Source organism: Gallus gallus, chromosome 13 (assembly GCF_016699485.2).
Source record: "Gallus gallus isolate bGalGal1 chromosome 13, bGalGal1.mat.broiler.GRCg7b, whole genome shotgun sequence".
Lineage (NCBI taxonomy): Eukaryota > Metazoa > Chordata > Aves > Galliformes > Phasianidae > Gallus > Gallus gallus.
Window position 1 is genome coordinate 174,279 of NC_052544.1, and position 23,138 is coordinate 197,416.

The 23,138-nt window shown below is 37.9% G+C and overlaps 1 protein-coding gene across 3 annotated transcripts in view; it reads right to left on the minus strand.

Annotated features, from left to right (window-relative positions):
• ANKHD1 (ankyrin repeat and KH domain containing 1) overlaps positions 1-23,138 on the minus strand; it is a 100,503-nt gene that overhangs the window by 19,809 nt on the left and 57,556 nt on the right. For all 3 annotated transcript variants that reach the window (XM_015293510.4, NM_001204097.2, XM_040646875.2), the window contains 8 exons: positions 22,525-22,627; positions 12,677-13,420; positions 5,028-5,173; positions 4,773-4,884; positions 3,683-3,828; positions 2,226-2,368; positions 1,643-1,856; positions 187-362 (listed from right to left, as the gene is read on the minus strand). In XM_015293510.4, coding sequence (XP_015148996.2) covers positions 187-362; positions 1,643-1,856; positions 2,226-2,368; positions 3,683-3,828; positions 4,773-4,884; positions 5,028-5,173; positions 12,677-13,420; positions 22,525-22,627 — 1,784 coding nt within the window. The remainder of the gene's footprint in view (positions 1-186; positions 363-1,642; positions 1,857-2,225; positions 2,369-3,682; positions 3,829-4,772; positions 4,885-5,027; positions 5,174-12,676; positions 13,421-22,524; positions 22,628-23,138) is intronic.

Sequence of the window (23,138 nt, forward strand, 5' to 3'; positions counted from 1 at the left end):
TTGCTTATCTCTGATCTCAGCTGTCTGCTGAGCTTAATTAATACTGGAGTAGCAGGATACTTTATGGTAACACTGAAAGAGTAGGGAGCAGATGTAACATGCTACTTCTAAAGATTCCCATTCCCTTGCCACAAAGGAATATAGCTACAGAATACATGGCCTGCTAATGAGAAAAAAATAATTTACCGATTAATCAGCAGCTCACAAAACTTGTAGTGACCCTTATCTGCTGCAATTGTTAAAGCAGTATCTCTTGAGGAAGGCACAGGTGGAGCATTAACATCCGCTCCTTTATCAAGGAGAACCCTTCCAACTTCTGCATATCCTCCTGAAGCAGCTTCCATCAGCGGCGTGAGACCAGTCTGTGCAAAAAGAAGGAATTACATGGAATTACGTGAAATTCATACAATACACTTTGGATACACCATACACAATTGCCACACACAGAAACCAGATTTCTGTTTACTTAGCTGCTTGCATCTAAAGGAACGGTCTCAAAAAACTCTTGGCACTGGATCTATACAAACTTAAGCAAACTACTGACTACCACCACATACCCACCTCAGCAGCAAAAACAAAAGTTTTTGAAAGAACTGCTAAAGGAGAGGCTAGAACAGATCCAAATGAAGACAAGTGTTTCTATGAAAATGCCCCCCGACTGGCTTTACACATTTTATCTATCCTTCCTCAGTACTGAGGCTGATCTTGTGTCAACTCAGTTGCCTAGCCAGACCATTAAATAAACTAATACTAGCTCCCAACGTGCCCAACTGACTATTTAGAGCTGGCTTTTATCCATATCCCTTTTTTCTTCAAAGTCATTCCAGAAGCAGGCAGACACAGCAGTTATTTCAGCAACCTTAGGAGTTACCAAACATTCTTTTCTGCTAGGGAAATTAATCTGGCAAACCACACAAGATTTAAGCTTGCTTTACTGCAGGAGAAACAAAGCTGCCGCAGAGCACCAACACGTGGGATCTATGGAGTGTTTCAGAGGTGCACGAAGTCACAATACCGAAGCCATTGGTTCTATACTAACATAAAAGTTTGATAAGGTTTGACTGCACTACTTCTGTTCATGTGGACAAAGCAATCTGTTATAAATGAGGATCACTATAGCAGTACAACTCTTCCTGTCTAGACATTTTCATATATGAGTGAAGTCTATCTGTTCTGTTGATAAATATCAACACCAGACTTAAACCTGAAAAGTTTCTCAGTGCTACAGAGGCAATCTGTTTCATTATTAAATTGGAAGAAAGAATTAGCTTTTTCCCAATGCAAACAATGCATCTTCCCTGATGCTTGCATTCTTAAACAAAGCAAACAAAAAAAAAATATTTCACAACATTTAGTAAGTCCTCAGATTCTTCTCTTCTGCATTAAGATTTGCATATCAACTGGGGCAATGCAGATATTCTACAATTTAATGTTTCATCAGCACACACCATGCTCAAATACCTTTAAAGAAAACAAAGACATACTATTAAGCATCCACCTCCTTTCACTACTAATTTGCCTTTGAACACTGAAAAGAGAAAGATGAATGCTGAAAGAGTTACAGGAAAATCTGAAGAAATAACTACTGAAAGAAATGCACTTGTTAAAGTAAATTATATGGAAAAGTAGTTCAGATACTCACTTTTGCCCTGTGCTCAACATTGGCCTTCCTGTCCAACAGCAGACTGACCACCTCTGCTCGGCCTTGGAAGCAGGCCAGAGTGAGGGCTGTGTTCCGATTGGTCTCAATCTGGGCGTTAATATCAGAACCCATATCGAGCAACAGCTTCACAGCAGGTACATGGCCATTCATTGCAGCCAACATCAGAGGGGAAATACCTAGCTTACTCCCAGTCCTAGTGAGAAAGAAAAAAAACTACAGCTCCCAGAACTGGTGAATGCTCTGAGAAATGCAGGTGTTTATCTAAGAGGAACAAAATGTTTCAAGGGAAACCAAAAATGAACATTAATATATACAAACATGGCCACTCATCTAAAATACTAGCAATTTTGAATTGCTTATCAGAAACCAGCAGAGTAACCACATGCAACAGATAACTAAAAATCTATGAGCGAGCAAAATGTTAACATAAATATTAACATCAATACTGTAGAAAGGCTGAGAGGAGCTCTGAGAGAACTACAGATACTAACGTATGACTCAGTAGAGTTAAAGACAACAACAGAGCATCTGTTGTATGTGCAGTTCATCTGAGGTATGTTACCTTGAATTAATTTCTGCCCCAGCATTGAGAAGGATCTTGATGATATTGACATATCCACCAGATGCAGCGAGGCTTAATGGTGTATAGTCAGACACATTCCTATGCTCCTTGTTTGCTCCCCGGGCCAACAGCAAATCAACAACCTGAAAAGACAGCACTCACATTAAAAGACATTTCACAGCCTTACCTGTTATCTGAGAAGTAAAAGAAGATTATCGTGTTCAAATAATCCGTGTGGGTTTTGGTAGTGCAGCACCTGCCTTCCAAAAAGGCAAGTTCTGTATTTTACCTAATAATTTTGCCTAATAAAAAAATGCAAGGCTTCAAAATGAAACTTTTCTTACTTGCTAACCAGGTACACAATTCAACTCCTGTAACATCTCGCTCAGAGTCTTTCAGAAACTCCCACAACATTTAACTCCAATGAAACTTAAGACAACTTTGACTTTCTGTGTTACGTGGTCTTTAAAACAAAAAAATGCAATAAAAAAATAATACTGACTGATCTTAATGGAACAAGGATGAGGAAGAACTTCCCTGAACAGGGCCTGCTTAAGAGAAAAAAATAAAATGCTTCTGGTGAAGTACTGCAGTTTGGTGTGTGTCATTTTACTACTCAGACATCCCAGGTGGCCAGAACAGAAAGATTCTCTGCTGCTTGCTAAGTCTTGCTAAGAAACATAACATAACAAAGTAATTAAAAATAAAAATAAAATAAATCAAGATACCTAGGTAGCTTAATATGCATAGGCTACACTTTTATTTAAGAGTGCTGCCCTCAAACACCTGTGATTTCAAAAGTTGAAGTTTTCCAATTTTTTTCAATCTGTTTTAGTACTTACAAGTTGCAAAACTTATCACTTTTGTACCTGGCACGGAACCCTTAGCCATTTATATGATATCTTCTAAGTTGCCTGTCCATGACAGAAGAAGGAATTTTTTTTTTTAAGTACAAATAAAACAGCTGAGAGAACTGAAACATTACTTGAAGATTAGAAATATTTGTCTTTTTACTATCAATGTGCTCTGTGCTGTATCTGCATTTATCAGCCCTGAGTTTTACCACCAGAGCTACGTACAGTCAACACAAGATTCCAGTTTCTGTCCTTATATGCCTGCACTGGATACCCTAGGTTTAGAGAGCAGGGTGTACACATAAGGGAAGTGTTCAGTGAACAAAGCTCTACCTTCTGCACAAAGCTGTTCGCCTTGTAGGGATGCAAATGGACAGCAGAATGATCACATTAAACAAAAATAAGGTAACAAAACCAGGGTAGCCAATGTAGAAAATAAATGCCCTTTTCTCTTGGGAGGAGAGTAAAACTATTTACACTTATTCAATTAAAAAAAAGCTTTTAGGAAAAAAGGAAGATTTACTATACCATCAAAATAAAAAAACCCAAACAACTTGTACATTAAAAAAACTACCAAAAAAATCAAATTCATCGAGTCTGTACCTCTTGGCGTCCACCAGAGCATGCCAATGAAAGCGGAGTATCCTTTGTGCGCTCAGATTGTGCTTCTATATCCCCACCTTTGTCTAAAAGAATTTCCACTACACCAACGTGTCCAGCAGTTGCAGCAAGAATCAAAGGTGTAAAACCTAGTAACAAAAGATCATGTTAAAAATAAACTGGAGTACCTCAAAACCTTAAGCAAGAGAAACACGCCATTTACAGTGATTTTTATTGCTCAGCTATGTCTTTCACAGATTGAATATTTACTGAGTAATGCCCAACAATGCCAGCGACCCTGACACTTGGAGGCATCTAGGGCATGACTCCTGTCAGCTACATCTAAAGGTTCATCAGAAAAAAAAAAACCAACCTAACAGTACTGCACTGACCAATATGGATTAAGCTCTGACCAATTCAAGTCTTCAGACAAGTCACTGCTTTCTACTTAATTCCTATTGAAGTTCCAAGAAGATAATACATATCCGCTGCGTACATTGCTTATTTCCAGTGGCTAGTGTGACTTCTGGAGAGAGAAGCATGATGATTTTGTTCTCTCAGCTCCAAAGGATAAGATTTTGCAGAATTTGATTATTGGGAATGACATGATACACAGCCTGACTCCTACTCCACATCAGCTTTGTCAGCTAAGACTTTATACTTACTCCAGTCATAGAATCATAGAATCACAGAATTGCAAAGGTTGGAAAAGACCTTCAAGATCATCAAGTCCAACCACAACCTAACCATATCACCCTAACTCTAACAAGCCACCACCAAATCATGCCCCTGAACAAATTAGCAACTCTACCCAGGATACTAAAGTATTTTGTGGTGGGTTAACTGTAACAATAGAAGCGCTTTGTATTTCAAAAATTTGCCTTACATGCCATTCAGATACATGAACTTCACTTCAAAAATATGGACAGAAAGCCCTACAATATCATATGGCGTATCATTTCCACATACGTACTAGAACTCTACATCTTTGGAAGCTTTGTACATTTTCAGAAGTAAAGGCTCCCAAATCTCTATTTGAAATGTCATGTTTCAAGTCGTAGTTCTAAAGCAAACTTTTACTATTTCAGCTTACCCTTCTTATCTCTGTGTTCAATATTGGCACCACGTGCAATTAGTACAGAAACAAGTTCTTCATGACCTCCTGCACATGCAAGGGTCAGTGCGGTGTCATGATTGCTTTCAGTCTGCATGGTTGAGAAAAGAAAATATTCAAAAGTTAAAAATACTTGAAGAGAACTTTAGTATTTTTAATGCTACTAGATTATTATTTTTCTTTTTAGAACTTATCAAAAAGGAAATCTAGTCAAAACTAATTAAAATTACTCACGTGTGCATCAATGTCAACTGAAGGATACATGGGGAGCACTGACTGTGAAGCCACATTGCTCGATGCCTGTGAGCAGGGCTCAGGCGTAGGAGATTCTGTAGTGTGCAAGGAGCCGGTGGAGCCACTGGGCACTCTGCTATTCACAGCTGAAAAATAACAATGCATTATTAGCCCACTCTCATAAATTCTACATTTTATATGAGAAAGATTTAGTCCTGTAAAACTGCAACACTCCGATGCCAAAACAGAAGTGGAGGAAAACAAATTAAGTGTTCCTAATAACAAACATGTTGATATCTTGCTTTAAGAAGTTTTCCAGCAGTTAAACAATATAAGTATTATCTCCAAACTGTGTTAACTTAGAAAAATAATTTTATTAGTCTGAAAACATTATAAATTATGAAATTTAGTTATGCTTTTAAAATTCTATCTTCACCACTGAAGATGAATCATACACTAAATCTAAGCAGATGGATAATTAATCAATAAAATACAAACCTAACATTCAAAAATTAAGTATCAATCTAGAATTCAGAAGTTTTTCACTTGAAGGTTTTCAGAGAAAGTTTTTAAAGCAAAAAGAGTTGATAGCAACTTACACCTGTGAGTTACAACAACCCAAGAAAGGCAGAAGAGTGAGACAGAGGAGAGGGAAGGGAAGGGGGAAGGAAATGAAAGTTGAAAACTGTGTGCTCCCTAGGATTTATTTCTGATTGGTCACAGCCTTTGAAAGATTTCATCCTGAAGGTACATCTCAGCTCATGGATGCAAGTACTTTGGTAGTGCAACTTAATATTTAAATTTAAAAAATAATTAAGAAGTTGAGAAACAGTTTTTACATTACCGATTTTAAAGGTAAGAGCTGAAAAGCCTTAACAGATCAAGCAGACATGACCCCTGCAATACATATGCACAGGGATAAGACCTTAGCCTGCCTCTGTCAAACCAGTGAAAGCATCTGAGGGAAACTCAAACCAAAGGCTCTCAGCCAGGGTCACTTGCCAGGAAGGTCTAATGCACCAACTACTGATGCACTCTACAAAAAGTCATGCAAAACAGCTGTATTTAAGTAGTAACTTTTACTGCTGGAATGCCAAGTTCCTACACTGTGCAGTCTCTTTAGATAGAATATTTAAATAGTTTTAATTATTCCTAAGCATATAGTGCTTAGCAGTATTCCTGAAGCAAGCAACTGACGGAGAACATTAACTTCAGGTAAGAAATAAGTAGCACAGTCTTAATTTTGTCCAAATATTTCAAGTGACAAGGAGAGACAAAGGGTTAACTAAAATCTATGTATTGCCTACAAACCTTTAAGTGTAGCTGTGATTAAATAGTCTGGCCTTCACAATGCCATTAACAATTCACACACTGGCAATTATTTGCACATAAACAGTGCAGACAGAAAGATTTCAGAGAAATCTTCAACATGACTAATACCACTAACGAAGCCTACTCATATTTGACTGTATGTGACAAAGGAAATACAGATAGGAGCAAGTTTTAGGTGGGTCAGTTTAGCTGGGAAGAGAACAAGAGTGCATGGATGTATGAATGAATGAACAGGGGGTGGGATGTACAGACTCTGAGGTGACAGTTTTCCACTGTATTTTTCCGAAGTCGCTAATTAAAGTGTTCTTGGTCTACAGTCATAAACAAGCATTAGCACTGAGCCACCACATTTCAACAACGAAGTATTCTTATCTGAATGTCAAATAGACTTTTGCTTCACCTTCACGAAGAAATCACGTTTGTGTTTTAAGTTTCAAGGTTCCCACACTTCATCTGCTTACTATGGATTACCACTTAAAGCAGCAGATGAGAAAAAAAATAATGTAATATGATTATTTTCCCCCTCAACGCACTAATGTGCATTCAGATATTACTCGAATTTCTGAAGACTATTCCTTCCAAAATACAAAACACGAAATCACACTGTAAAGGACTAGTTTTGCTTTGAATCAGGAAAGATACTGACTCAATGCTTTTCAAGTCCTGCTACAGATGTGCATGAGCTAGTGATACAGAGCAGGTGTGCGCAGAGGGACCCTGCTGGTGCCACCTGAAGATTCCTTAATGGAATCCATTCAGTGCTGTTGACAGATTCAAAGAGTTCTCTACATTTCACAGCCATAACTGAAAGTGTCAAAGTATTTCTTGTGTACTTTCAATTCTCACCGCATGCTTGATATAGGTGTGTGTCTTAAGCACTTCCCTTTACATAGCAACAGTAGGGGCAAATGTGAGAGAACACACCAAAGGCAACAGAAACACAAACTATCTCTATATATCACCTCTTTAAAAATACAATCTAAGAAGAGTCCTACAGTAGCCAGTAATTAACCCACTCCTTTTATCTATTGTAGCCACAAAACTGCAGGATTTCTTTTTCCCTAATTTATACTTCCTTAGAATGTCTGACAAACTTGAGGATAGCTTAATGGAAGCATCAGTGGGGTCTGTGCTCTGCAGTCAAACACAGCTGAGCACTTCTGCCTCCTGTTTCATACAGACGATTTAGATCAGTGAACAAGCAAGATTACAGAAAACACAGATTTTAAACTGGAAGTATTTTATGTTGGAAACTTTATTGCAAGCTATCTTCGCAAACTTTGTGTGAAATGAGAGTTAACTGAGACTGGGCAGATGCCCATCCCAGAGCCTGTTTCCTCAAGTACAGCCCCCTATCAAACCACACAGCAGTTACTGGCCTTCCAAAACCCATCCTGGCAGAGGACATCTACTTGTGAATGCAGCCTTTTGCCAGAGATGAAGCAGTACTTGTCCCCCTGCCCTGGCTGGCACTGGGCCCATCAGGCTTCAAATAATCAGCCAGACAGGGCCCATGTGACAGGACACAGGGAACTTTCCAATGGCCAACTTTTAGCAAGTTGTATTTACAACACCAACAGCTAAAGCATGGTCTTCCCAAGTAGCAGCGACAGCATACCCAGCCCAGATAACAGCAATTACTCTGGACTCAGTAACCAGCATCAGTGGTGCACAGTGCACAGCACAGGAGCTCGAGGAACAGAGGCACGGATGGATGGCATCATTTATGGAAAGACCGTTGAAGAATACAAAACAAGTGATCAACAAGAAGATCACTTTCAGTGACTCCAAGCGACACTGCAGGATTTTAAATGGGCTAGAAAAATGTGCTGCTTTCATCTTTAAGACAAAAGCTTTTCAAAATGCAGTTTATTTCCAACCAAACAGATATTTCATCTTTCCACAAGAAAAGATGCCAATAAACATGCTAAGAGTCAGGCACTGATTAAAAAATAGGTTAAAATCACTCTTCACAATGTGCAACTTACATCTTGATAAAACATTTTGTGACATATGTTGTGGATATTTCTGTAGATACTTCTTAAAAAAAAATATTCTATACCAGGTCTAAACTTTAAATGACAATGACAAAATCCAATCTCCTTGTATTTTAGGATGGGCTTGCAGTTTTTCAAAGAGACTTTCTTTGCATCATGGTGAAGCCTAAGACAAATCTCCGAAGACACAGATGATTATTTCCCAAAGTTATGAAAAAATTATCACAAGCAGCAGAAGTAAAACAAACAGAAGCAAGAACTTAGTATTTTATCTTGGTACAACTCCACAGACATTGACAGAATCTTAAGCAAACAGCTTCTGGATGCAACCACAGCTGCAGTCTACCCAGAATTTGTAAAACTTATGTACATTCATGAATACCAGACCTGTATTTCAGTTCTGCTTTCCTCAAAAACAATGGTTTTCAGGACAAAGAAAATAATCTCTTTGCACAACAGAGCAGCCTTTCTGCTTTCAGTCTTCCCAGGGAGCTTTTAAATAACATGTTACTGTATACAGGCATTTGCACAGGGGTAACAGTGTCGTCTTGTATGAGTAACTGTCTCTCACTCCAGCTAACCCTAGTAACTAGTTATACTCCAAACAGCAATCAAAAAAAAAAGTAATCCACAGGTCACACCTTTAACACAGCTCCCTTAAAATATTCCAATTCTATATATCCAACCACAACCAGAATTTCAGAACCAAATACAATTTAAGTATCTTAAAACATATGGAATTTCTGCAGATGAGCCCCAACTCCCTGGAGGAGAGACAGCCAGAAGCACACAGAAATGCTAACCCCTGGCAAAAATCAGCAGAGCAGAACAGTAATAAAAACATTTTAACTGCACACAAAACCTACCAATGACAAACAAGAACCCAAATTTGTACTGAATAATGAAAATTGAAGTGAAAACTATGCTCTTATACTGGAAGCTGTGATCCAAATTTATTGTTTTCCTACTCTGAACTGTACTTTGTCTATTTAATTTTTTTTGTAAATCAGATTTAAATTTTGACTGCATGTCAGACCTTCAAAGACTGGATTAGGCATTCATTGTAAAGTTTTCCTTTACCACATCTAAGTAAATTCCATTATAACCAAAAACAGTTGTTTCATTTTTAGGTTTTACATGACTTTACAGATGTTACTCAGTTAATTCCACACAGCTTAGGTGCAGGCTGAGCAGCTTTGTGAAAGAAGGGACTCAGGTTACCTACCAGTGATTCTGACTGCCACCGAGACTTTCAACACTTTGTACCTTACCATCAACCATCTAATCTCCTACCAGTTATTCTATTAGCTGATGTGATGCAGGAGACAAGATAAGTACTCCATTTGTGTATGCTTTCTCAAGAAAGCTATGATGTGGAAAAAATAAAGATTTTGTAGAAATAAAAGGCATCCCCTAGAACTAGTCTGACCTGAAGCATGGAAAAAAAAGCTTTTTTTCCATTGCCACTGGTAAGAGCAACAATAACCGTTATTTCAGTGCACTGGGCAAAAGCTGATTTAACATCTCTGTTCCTCTAAAGCAGACTTAATACAAACTGGATACTCAATAAGAATAGAATTATTATCTCTTCTAAATCAAGTGTCATTCACCACCATTACTATAGATCATAGAATCCTTAGAGTTGGAAGGAATCTCTGAAGGCCATCTGGTCCAACTCCCCTGCAATGCACAGGGACATTCACAGCTCCATCAGGCTGCCCTGGGCCTGATCCAGCCTCGCCTTGGAAGTCTTCATGGATGGGGCATCAACCACATCGCTGGGCAACCTGTGCCAGCACCTCACCACCCTCACTATAAAAAGACTTCTTCCTTATACCTAACCTAAATTTCCCCTCCTTGAGCTTGAAGGCATTTCCCCTTGTCCTACCTACAGACCCTGCTAAAGAGTCTGTCCCCATCTTTCCTGTAGCTCCCTTTTAGATACTGAATGGCTGCTCTCAGGGTCACCTCACAGCCTTCTCTTCTCCAGGCTGCACAGTCCCAGTAGATCCACCAACAATACTGCAGTCAAGGGAGATATTTCACAGGCACACCAAATTCTGAGTCTGAGAGAAAAGAGGAGTCTTCCTGTGCACCAGACACTCAGCCCCTCTCATAATAATTTTAACCAGTGTCTATAGTCTGCTTGTAAAAATCATGCTTTGTGTTTTCTATTGCTCATTATTTCCTTACCAAATTAATCACTAAGACATATTTGTGGGAAAAGTTCTGGTCTCTTTCAAATATAGATCGAAGAATTTGGAAGATGTTAGATTTACAGTTTGCTTTTAAATATACATATAAATTTGAGTTTAGTGAGATGATGATTCAACCTATGCCTGGGATTTAAGTTGAACAAAATTATCTAAATCTCTCTCAACATTTTTGCAGTTTTTTAAATGAAACAAATTTATGAATTTCGGAACCAAGTGAAGCAATACCAGCAATTTTTGCAGATGCATCTGAAATTGGGACAGCTAATGTTTCCTTGAGCTGCACCTCTATAAAACATGATAAAACAAAAAAATTAAAAAGATTGAATAATTTTAGGAGTGTGTGTTATTTGCATCTAATTCTGAAACAAGATTAGTTTTATCCTGCAAAAACAGCAAGCAAATCAGGAAACCAACAGCAAGCAGCACATTTACTCTTAAAGGTCCTATTGTCAAGATACTTCTATTCAAATACTTTTTCATTAAGAAAAAATGATTTTTCTGCCTGAGATTTCCCCCCCTCTACAAATAGAATACCATTGAGTTTATTCCATTTCTTATGGTACCAGTGAATGAAAAGACAACATGAATTTTTTCAAAGGGTAGACTGGCAAAATCCTCAACAAGTCTGTTTACCAGCCTAAAACAAAGTTAAAAGAGCTGACTACAGCGATTTTTCATTTTGGGTACACTGACTGTTAGTATACACAGCTGCTAACATTTAATAGGTATATAATGCATGATGGTCTGGTAGATATGTTCAACTTTTCAAAACAGTAACTATTTCAAAGATTGAGTCCTTGATTATTGGTTTGAAATAATCTTTGAAGTTCTCTTCCTTGCGCACCGCAGTTCCAAATCTTGAGAAATATTTCAGAATGATCCAGTTGCCTTTTTTATTTTTTTTTAAAGTGGGCTGACTACTCCCAAGAACACCCTAGAACAGCAGGGAACTAAGGCTGATACTCTACGAACAAAAAGACATATTTGAAGTAAAACCATCTAGATGGAGGGAGCTACATCACAGCTGTTGGATCAACTGTGTTTCCAAGGAAGGCTGCAAAGCTTCAGTGAGCCTCAACTCGCATGACCTCAATTATGGTTATCACCATTCTAAAAGCTCACAGGACTCATTACCAGAAAGTCTTACCACACGTTTCTAAAACCTTGAAACAAACCTCAGTGGACAGGGCAGTGACTATGAAGAGGGGAAAACAGGACAGAAAAATAAAGGCTGAGGGACAGACACAAGGTGCAAAGAAAAGCAATTAAAAATAAAAACAAAGAAACAACCTACTACAGACCAAGCAGCACTGGCTATGCCCCACGCACCTCCAGCAGTAAACACAAATCCTAGTCAAATACATGAAATGAAGTCAACAAAAATAGTATCTCTATTCCACAACGAAACTCACAACCTAATGTATGGGAACTTCAATTTCTCTTCATAGCATTACCTACAAGTGGAAGAATGCTTTGATTTTTCCTTCTTATCCAGATAACAGGACATTTTGTTTGTTTTTTTTTTTTTTGCCATGTTATACGTAAGAAGCAAATATTCCTGCATAACAACCACAGTTAAGAATGTATTCTGAAAACACAAGCCACTACAGAATTAAATGGTTGTGCATGGATTACAGATTGTGTTTAAATTGTGGCAACACGTCCAGCAAAAAGAAGAGGAATACATTTGTAGATACCAGTGACAGTATTTTTCTAGAGATGGCTAATATACTAAATATATCCACTGTGGTATACTGCATGAAAATTCTACAGAAGACAGAATAAAACCGTCACATTTTTAAGTTTCCTAGTGGGCACTACTAATCACAATTAGGCTTTTTAAAGTAGCATGGAGAAAGATAATGCCAAAGAGGCTATAACAGGTCTCCAGTACAGGAGAAGAGATTTTTTTGTTTGTTTGTTTTGCTTAAAAGTCTCATGTTAGAACTGGAAGTCACTGTTAGGATTAATAGTACTAATCAGGAACTTTATGCATAAGCAAGTACTCCCAAACTGGAAAACCCCAAGATATTTTTGGAGGGAAGGAGAAAAGGGAAACTGAGCACACAAATTAATGCAAACATAGGTATATTTCTTAACCCACCTGCTATTAGGTCATCAAGAGTGTCGGTAAGCGTCTGTGCTGGAGTGGCAACCATTAATCCGTCTGGTTCTTGAACTAACAGCCCCTGCCCAGCAATTTGCTGCTGCTGTCCTACATTTTGCTGATTACCTATTGCTTTCTGAAGTTCAAGAGACTCTGTCCCATTATAACCTAAATTACCAGAAAAATTACATTGCGGTGCTGGCAAAGGCTGGATAGGGACAAATTCTATTTGTTCAGCAGGTGGTGGAGACTGTTGTTGCTCATCATCTTTTGACAAGATTGTGTCAACCTGAGGTAACTCTGAAAAGTTATCCTCTGGCAGACCCTTATCAGCTTCCACTTCTGGGAAGACCCCCGTAAGTGGGCACTGCTGCTGCAGGGGAAGTGGTGTGTCTGTCTGACCTTTGGTCTCCAAATATTCTTTGGTAAACTGCTGTTGTGTTTTCATCTGCAACTGCCTTTCCACCTTCTGTAGCTCCTTCAATATTTTCTTCTTCTTCTGTACTTGTTCTTCTCTGTTCTTTTTAAGTTCTTCAATCTTATCTTTATTTAAAGGTTCACCTTGAATTAATTCCAATGACTTAAGTTGTGCTTTTTCAATAGCACTAATTCTCTGTCCAAGTTCATTCAGCTTGCCTTCAGTCTCTTCTACTATGCATTCCAAAGGCTGGTATGGGTGAAAAGGTGGCAGTAGGTCCTTATCTGCTACCTGCAGGGAACTTGACTTCTGCTTGGATGCACCTAAGCACATGAAAAATGTTTGAAAAAATGCCATGCTGAAGATATCCCAAACCTCCCCCTTTCACCCACCAAAAAATAAAAAATAAAAATTTAAATGTTTAAAACTAACACCGCACATCCTTCAAACCATAGTAAGGTAAAACCCTATGATCTACATTAAAACAGAAAGGACAACGCAAAGCAAATAGCTGAAATTTTTAGTATTGATTCTAATATTCTCTTGAACATAGCTGCTTTAGTCGTTAGGAATAAGGAACCTTTATGATATCTGACACACATGACAATGCATCTTGGAAGTAAAATCAGCAAGAGTGAGGCAGTTAAAACAATCTGCTAAGTTCTCAATGTTGTTCTGGTGTGCAGAGCAAATTAAACTAAGACTGTTTTCTAGAAGCTAACTTCCAACAGTAAAGTTACAAGCAAAAGTACATTTGACAGAAAACTAGCTCTATGATAAGATCAGTATTTTGAACTAGTTTATCAAAATGCTATAGTGTTCCACCTTCACATTACAAACAAAACACAGCCAATGCAAACTAAACATATGCAGATACATTTTAAAGCTTTGGCACACCTTTGAAAGCTTGACAGAAAATTAACACTTTCCCTGCCTCCCTCTCCCCAGTAACAGATTAGCAATTCTGCTCACTATTAGGGCTCAAAAACCTTCAATCCAACAACATACCATGCCAGAGCACAGCTTCTATGAACGCTCACGAGGCACTGCCTCCATGCAGCAAAGGCTGCTGTCACGGAAGTCTCATGTAGCAGCAGCCAGATCTTGCTAATACCTAAGTGCTTACATTTTAATTATTACTTCAGCTTAAGATAGTTTCATTACAAATGTGAAAGATTTAGCTTGACCAAATAATGTCCTACAGTAACACTCATTTGCTATACCTAAACAGCAATATATGCTGCTTCAAAAAGCAAACAGATCTTGAACATTTACAAAGCAGACTCACACATTTCAGCATTAAGAAAGGAAATTACCTAAGAAAGAAGTTACCTAAAAATTATACAGTACAGTGAAAGTCTGGATCGAAGAATTAAGTTTCACAAGCTCCGGAAGGATTAAATTCCCTAAAACACCAATTTATTTTTCTCTGGGTGTTCTTACACCAAAATATTAATCCACAAGTGATTCCATTTTACATTGTGCTGAAGAAAAAGAAGCCACATACATTGCATTTTGTTTATTCAATTAATTTGAAAAAAAAAACAGGTGTGAGGATTTTATGTTATAAAGAGAAAGTAATAAAATAGAGTTGAACCAACTCTACGCTGAATATTTTCGCCAAACAGTCTCTGAAGTGAAAGCAACACCTCACTCAATCTAACCTCACCTTAGCACACCAAAAAGCTGTATGTGCTAAGTACCAAAATACTAGGTACATTGAGGCAGATCCCCTCACTGAGCTCTTTCTCCCATTTAGTTACTCTATGTCACCACCATGTACTGACAGAGCAGTACTTCCAGCTTAACACCCATTCAAAACTTTCCTGCTGCTTTGTCTCTGAATCTTAAGTCCCAAGAGAATTTCTCTGAAGAGAATAAAGAAAGTGAGTGAAGTTCAGCCATAACTGACTTTGCTGGTGGATATTCAGCTCAAGACTATTATAAGCTTTTGGCTGTTTGGCTTTGTAGCATTTGTAGGTTTTTATAGTTAGCTTTTTGTTCTAAAAGCTGCGATTTAATTCAAAAAATAAAATATCATTTGAGACCACTATCAAGAACATTTAAACTCACTAAAATTATGTAAAACGTTTTTCTACATTTGTGTTAGATTCTAATAAAAGAAAGAGTTAGTTGGTGCTTTGAAACTAAGCTGTTCTACCACAAGTCCTCTTAATTAGCAAAAACATTTTAGTAAGTGTCACTTAAGACTCAGCTGAGAAGGAAATGCTTCATGCTGCTCTGCTCACAGTTGTTCCTAAGATTACTGTATGTACCATCCTCATCATAACATGAAGCATTCCCATGACTTCTGACAGTTCTGGACAGCCTCCTTCACTTCACAGGAAAGAAAAGCTGCAGTTCAAGGAGCCCCCAAGCAATGAAGTATCAATAATATCCTGCTCAACTCGTTCCCACCTGAGTAGAAAACAAGCCTTGTTGTCATAGGAAAATGTAATTTAAAAAAAAAAAAAAATCAAGAAAAACTGAACAGCCAAAGCCATCCTATATAGAGATTGGGCGTTTCCAGTCTGTGTTGAATGAGAGACACAGAGCTGGTCTCGTGAGGTGAAGCCAACTACCCTAACAGTGTCTCAGATCTGGAACAGGCACCGAAAGTTCAGACAGCTTTTGAGAACAGAATTTAGAAAAATCAGTAGAACCTACAGCATACTGCTGGGCAGATTGTACACAGGGACACAATGCAAGTGAACATACCTAGGCTCTTCAGTTCAAAAAAGGTGCAGAGATGTACTTTAATCAGCTTCTAGTTAGTTAGTGGTGCTGCCTTACGGGTTCTAAATCACCATTTCTATACCAGAAAATGCTTGCCGCCTATAATCTTGGGGATAAAGGAACAGCATGAGGAATAGGAAAAAAGATTTGCTAAGCTTGACATTCTCATCATAACAACCTGTTCAAGCCAGAGCTGGAGAGGATGCTATTGGTAGCTTCGAAAGTGTAAGCACTGGGGTATACTAGAAGTATTGAAAGGCAGTGATTTCCCGGTTTTATCCAAATCTCTTCTATGTACTCTTTACATCCTGAAAAACACTCCGCCCATTTTAGTAAATATTTTTGAACAAGACGCTATTTTATACCCTTGCTTTTGAAATACTTAACCACAGGTAGGAATTAAAAATCCAGTCAGGCCAGGCCATAATTACTTCAACTTGCATATATAAAACAGGTATATGTTTATATACATACATATTTATACATGTCTTTTTAGTAGAGTACAAATCTATAAAACCAAGCTACTACAAGACTAAACCAGCAATACTAAGCAGCCCACCTGGTTTCCACATCAATTGTTCTGGCCACTTTTAGAAGACCATTTTGGTACAAAATGAATACCTGAAAGCCCAGGTGCAGCTGGGCTATCAAGCAAAGTTATGGGAAAGAGACTCATTCAGCTGGCAGAAGATCCAGAGTGGTTATGGGCACACCAGAACAGCAACAGAGGAAGGAAACAGTCCCTCCTTAATTTACTTTGTGAACAGTAGCATCCATTTACTTGTAGCACCTCTTTGTCACTCCACATTTCCACAGGTTCTGGACCCTAACCTTATCAGTTTAGCCTTTACCATCACTCCTGCAGTCACCATCTCACTTGCTGCCTCACACCCTCTCTTTTCACATGTACATCCTCATCTGTTTTTTTTTATCAACATTCACCACTCAAGTAAGACATCCCCTGTACAAATACGGCTTCCCATTATTTTCTCTGAATTCCTACAGAAATGTGAATTTGAAGTTTCTTACACATGTCTACTGTGTTCATTCAGCACATTGTGGAGAATCCTCTAAGTACCTAAACTGATTCACGGCAGTCTATTAATCCACATGAGCATGCTCCAAACTTCATCTCTGAACTCTTGAACATCCAGTAAGATGCAGTGGAGAACATCACTAGCAACTCTAATATACAGTGTTTTTATTGTCTGTTTCGTTTTTTAAACTGACTTCTGACAGCAAGGAATATTTAAAGGTCTTAGACGTCGTGAACAAGAGTTCAGAAGAACAGCCGTCATGTTTATAGTCCTCAGCTCTCCTAAGCAATTAAAATCTCCTAACACAATCTCTCTCCACAAAGGAGATGATGCCTGTGAACAAGCCAGATGATACATTTCATTCCTAGCTGTGCCATCTAGACTTGCTAATCCCCTTGTAATTTACAGTAATAGCACAGGCAGGCACTTCCATCTTCTGCAAGTTAAAGGACTTCCAAGGAAGTGTCCAGGACACAAGGTAAACACATAACTATGTCACACAAACAAAGCCTAGTTCCTGCACGAACAGCGCTGGCAAAGACAGGCATACTGACAAAGCGTTTCTAAGCAAGCAACCGAAGTTTAAGAAAATCACTACTTGATCTTTAAACTGTTTCCAGAAGAACAAGAAGACCAAAAATTTGTTTTTATGATCCACTATGCTCTTCAGGAAGTTTTTGTTAATGCAATTGCTTATTACTCCTGCATTTCACCTTAGTGGTTTTCATCTTGGCCGCCGCCAACAATAGTTTCACTCTGCTTTTTACTTTACTTTTTACTAGATGAAATTCTGGGGTTTGTTGACAGCTCCCTCACTTCAAGAGTTGTAAATGAAAAAAGTACAAAATACAAATAGTTAAATTCCAAACAATTTTCCTGACATAAAAGTGACAGCAAGAAAAAAAGTTCAACTGTGATGCACATTCAAATACACTTTCTCCATTGAAGCCAGTATCTAGTATACAAATCTATACTGATCATCCTGATAGTATAACCTAGAACAAAAAAAAAAAGTTTGTCTACTATTATTCTTGCACTTCAGCATGAAACAAGGAGTGCTCAGGCCTTGTTTGTCTTTGAACTGAATTTTATAATTAGATTTGTAGTCAGTTTCAACAGAAATAGAATGAGCTCAGTATTGAACTTGCAAGAATATTCTGCATTTAACACTTGTAATTCATACAGGAAAAAAAACTCAGTTCCAAGACCACAGCAAAATAACCAGTCAACCCACATACACAAAGTAAAATATTACGTAATTGGGAAAGATATATTTAATTCTTCTATAAGAACAGGATGATTCAAGGAGGGCTGAGCATTCAGGTGAGTTTCTATTTCACTACATTCCTCTTGTAAGCCATGTAGCATTTTCGCCTGTCATTCCCACAGCTGTTTCTATAGAAAACTTCCAGGGATTAGGTACAATGATTAATGTTGAAACCAAACCATATTCTTATCAACCTTAATTCGACTTTTGACTTTCATAAGCTTTGGTTACTTTCCAACCTTACAGTCTTCTTGTCTTCTTCCAAAGGTTGATTTTTTTTTTTTTGTAGGATTTCAGTTTAGTTTTGTTTTTTGACTGGCTTGATGATTTTCTAAATGGAAAATTAATACGATGTAATTAAATTAGTAGGTGGCAGGCAGGCAAGTGAGGCTTCCAAGGAACATAATTTCACAAACCTTTGTAAAAATATTTTTAATACACATGACCTTGGGGATCTACATCTGTCTGGATTCTAACATCTGCCTGCGCTGCTGAAGTCATATAAAAGAATAGCAAGTACATAAGTCAACCAAAAATAGTAGTGAAGCTAGCAAACAGTATTTCTTTATTCTTTTAATTTCAAGAAAGCATTCTGCCTATATAGAATTATCCACCTTTATAGGCACACTGTCCTTTAGGATCTTTCAATAACTCACACAATGCATGAGTTCAGTATATAACTCAGTATTCAGCAAAGAATTCATACATTTGAGTAAAAACACTCAATGATTTCATAGTTAAGAAGGCTTTATTTAATTTTCTTCTCCGAGACATTAGACTATTAGTAAGATTTAGCATGAGGACACAGGGAAAACTGTACGCTAAAGGTCTAACTTAAATAGCTTAAAAATTCCCAACCCATTCAACTTTTAGCGAGTTCTGACCTCCTTCTCAGGGAAAAAAGGCAGATGTGGACAGCTTTCCTGCAAAAAACAAGTTCTGTAAACTGTGGTGAATTCTTGATAAATACAAAACCCGCCAAATAAGAAATGCTGCAAGTTACTCTCTACTTAAAAACAGTAGTGGAGAAGTTGAATGTCAGCACCTTGACACCTTTTGAGTACTCATTTATGGCCAATTAGTTATTTTGTAACTAGGATTTCACATTAGCTATGAAGTATAAGAAACCTGGGGGGAAAAAAAAACAACAACACTTAGAACTACTGATAGCTCTGCCTTCAAAAAAAAGATTTTTTTTAAATCAACACATTTAATAATACCTTACTTCAGCTCAAATATTTTGACTAAGAAAGCAATAGTGCTGCTCTCCATGGAGTCCCTAAGCATCCCTTTATTTCACTAGTTCATTGCTTTTCAATAATGTTCTAAAAACATATTGTGGGTGCAATGCACAGCATTCACCAAGCACATTCTATGAAAGACGAAGGCAGTGCACTGCAGAACCATAACAGCCACTGGGAAGTTTGGGTCCCACTCTTTAACAGGAGCTTGGATTTACAAGCTGTGCAAGACTATAGTGGCAACAATACTACAGAGACTATTTCCTTAGGGAACTGTAATAGCATTCTTTTCAAACATTCTGTACACTGGAATGGCCCACAGTTTGAGGTAAACAAGAGAACTTTAAAGGTGCATCTAAAATTCCAAACCCAGCCTGAAGATATTCACAGCTTCCAGCAAGTGGGCTTAGCAGCTCTCACAGTCACATGAAAGCAACACACACCACTTCTGAGCATCACAGTTTGTTTACAACGGACTGAGTGTGAAGAGCAACCTTTCCTAACAGGAAAAGAATTAAGCCAGCGAGGATCAGACAGCGCCAGGTGGAACAGTTCATAAGAGGTTCTTTAGTCACCCACTCTACCCTATTTGCCTTGCAGGAAGCCAACCTGCCCAGTGCCAAAGCTGCAGAGCAGGAGGGAGGAAGCATTTGGTGGCTGCAGAGCAGCTGGCGCTGGGCACAGAGATCCATTCCTGGGAGCTGCACTGCTGCCCTACACTGTGCTCCCAGCCTTTCAAGGCTGCAAGCAGCAGGAGAGATCTGCCACTTCGTCAACACAGAAATATTGCGCTTCTCTTTCCAGTGGGAACGCTATCCTTGTTGAGCTGCATCAGAATTACTGCTTTCTGCTGAGCAATTCAGACTGCATTCAAGAGAGGACAGTAACAAATAGAAACAAGGCAAGCAAAACTACACCACAATTTCCCTCTCACATGGACACGCCAGCCACATTCTAGAAGCACACTAACAACAACCTTTCCATATTACAAGTCAAGTTCTTCTCAGTACCACGAACTAAAATCCTGCTGCTGCTTTTGTTTGACTTCCTCATCAACACCACGTTACTACCTTTGCATATTACCCTTATCTGCCTCTCTAGATCCACTGCTCAGAAATCATTTTCTTTTCAGTTGCTAAACACTGAAATCAAATCATTTGCCAGAACACTCCACTGCAACTATTCCGTAAGCCTTCTTACTAGAGCAAGGATAATACTGTCAACCAAAATTAAATCATAAACTCTTGGAAAGCCTCACAGCATGTTAGACCCATAATGATAATACACAAGCGTATTTTAGTTTTCCACCTGACTTCCCAAGAACTCTTTAGGAAATAAGTTATTGCTACTATGTTTTTTGCAAAACTAATCTAAACAACTAAAAAAGGCCGAGCTGAGGTTAAAAACTAAGTGTTCCTCTCCTTCCTCCACATTGGCAAGTCTACAGAAAAACCTTAGGAGACTACTTCTAACTCTGGAGGCAATTCTTCTCCAAAATAAGTAAGTTACATAAGAACTTAATTGTTTTCCCCATGCAATTAATTAATATTCTTTTATTTACATCCTCTTTTATCTTTCATCTCCCAAGTCTAACAATGAAGTCTAATAAAGCCATGTGTGTGTCTGAAGACAAGAACAGAAATTCAGCAAATTTCTCAATTACAGTTAAAATAACAGAGGTGTATGATTATAATGACTACACAGCATTTAACACAGAAATACTGACTTTTCCCTAAAGATTTTAGATGCACAAGAACTTTAGACATAGAGCTCTTAATTAGCCCAATGGCACATTTCACATCTCTGTATCTCTTGTAATTCATCACAGACTAGTTTGGCTGACACACACAAAGCATATACTGAAATACTGACAACTGTTAGATCTCTTGGTACCAGTTTCAGCAAGATGGTACCGCTACAAACATGTCTAAAATATGAACTGACATCTCCTATAAGTTTCCTTTTTTTTTCCAAATTAATTCTATTTCTTAAGCTACATGAACTATCTGCATCTCAATTTGACGAAATAAGACTTGAAATTTATAACTTCAGCCTTCTGACACAATCAACTGCTCTCTCTTTGACTCTGATGCATCATAAGCTGCATTTCCAGAACACTAGTCTACTTAGTAGTACTAAAAATTATTTAATTTTAAGGACACACGTAAGTACATACTTTTTGCTGCATTATTTAAAACAGAAGTGGCATATTCTTACATTCTTTTGGTCTGTAAAAGCACTATTGCACATCCTACATAAATTACACAGTGACTATATTTACACACACACAGTTACACACACAGTATATATGCATAGAGAGAATCAAGGTTATACACTGAAACATTAGGTACACCTGTTTTTTCCCCCCTAATCACTTGTGCCCCTGGCATTGTTGTTTGCTTGTTTTAGAAAATCCCTGAACACTTTCAGAATAAACAAATTAAATAAAGCTATCTAAGAGCTTTGACTACTGTAGCATTTAATCTCCTTAAACTCCAAACCAGAACTCAAACTAAATCATGTGAAATTGTAACTTTCCACTTAACAATGTGCTTTGCTTTCTGAGCTTACTTAGAATCAAAGATTTCTAATACAATCCATAGCTGGATGGCACAGTTTGCCATTGAATGGCTGCAAATAAGTTTTAACCAGTAAGTTTAAGCACGTTCAAAACAAAAGCCCTGATGTTATAATTACTTACAAGGGTACTATTATAATAAGAAGAAAACTTGTCCTCCAGTAAGTAGATCTGCATTGGCATTTTACAGTGCCAACATGTTTGCACTGCTACTTCAAAAACAGGAATAAGTTGATATATCAAGTTCATGGATAACAGTAACTATTCTATATGATTAATATTCAAATGTCAAAAGCATATCTAGAGTTTCAGTCTGGACTATAGAAATCTTCAAAAAAAAAAGAAGAGAATAAGCATGCCCAGTAACCAGTGCTATTATATGATAGTACACAAGAAAATTAGTAACAAATACACACTACATAAAATACTTTTATATTCAAATCATATCTTCATTACAGGTGTTCAGGAATTGCTGGAGCAGACTACAATATGCATAAGCACTCAGATAATATTCCCTAGCCTAACAATTTCCAAACTACGTGTATTTTCTGAAGGGCTGCATACTAACCTTTCACCACTCCCACAAGAGGTGGAGAGTTCTCTTGAGGGGTTCTGTCAGGTTCCTGGGGAGGTACAACCATAGCAAGCGTATGCACCGGAACACGTGGAACCTTAAAATAAAGCCACACACCGCCAAATTAAAAGACTCTTCAACTGACCCAATCACGAAGCAATAACACAAAGGTAGTTTTCTACAGTAGACTTCCATTCTACTGTTCCTAAAACATCTATGCTCTGTTATTTCTTGGTATAACCAGTTCAAACCTAATCTATTGTGGATTGTCAGCTAGCTGTATGACTCTTTACTAAAGCCCTGGATGGTATAGGCTGGAAAACTTGTTAACATTTTAGCTTTATAATCAGCTAACTACATTGGAAAGGTACCTCTCAAACAACATGGTGAGTAATAAATTTACACAGTACAGTCTTTCTCATATTACAACCAGAACCAGCAGCAACATTTAAGAGGCACTTGTCATAGTGGTTCAGAGCTGAAGAAACAAAATACCGAGCAAATGCAAACAAAACAACACACTTCTGAGATACTAGGTTTGGGACTAGCCTGATTAAAGAGCAGAAAACAAGGCAGCTCATGTACTGCAGATAACACCAGTCAAGTTT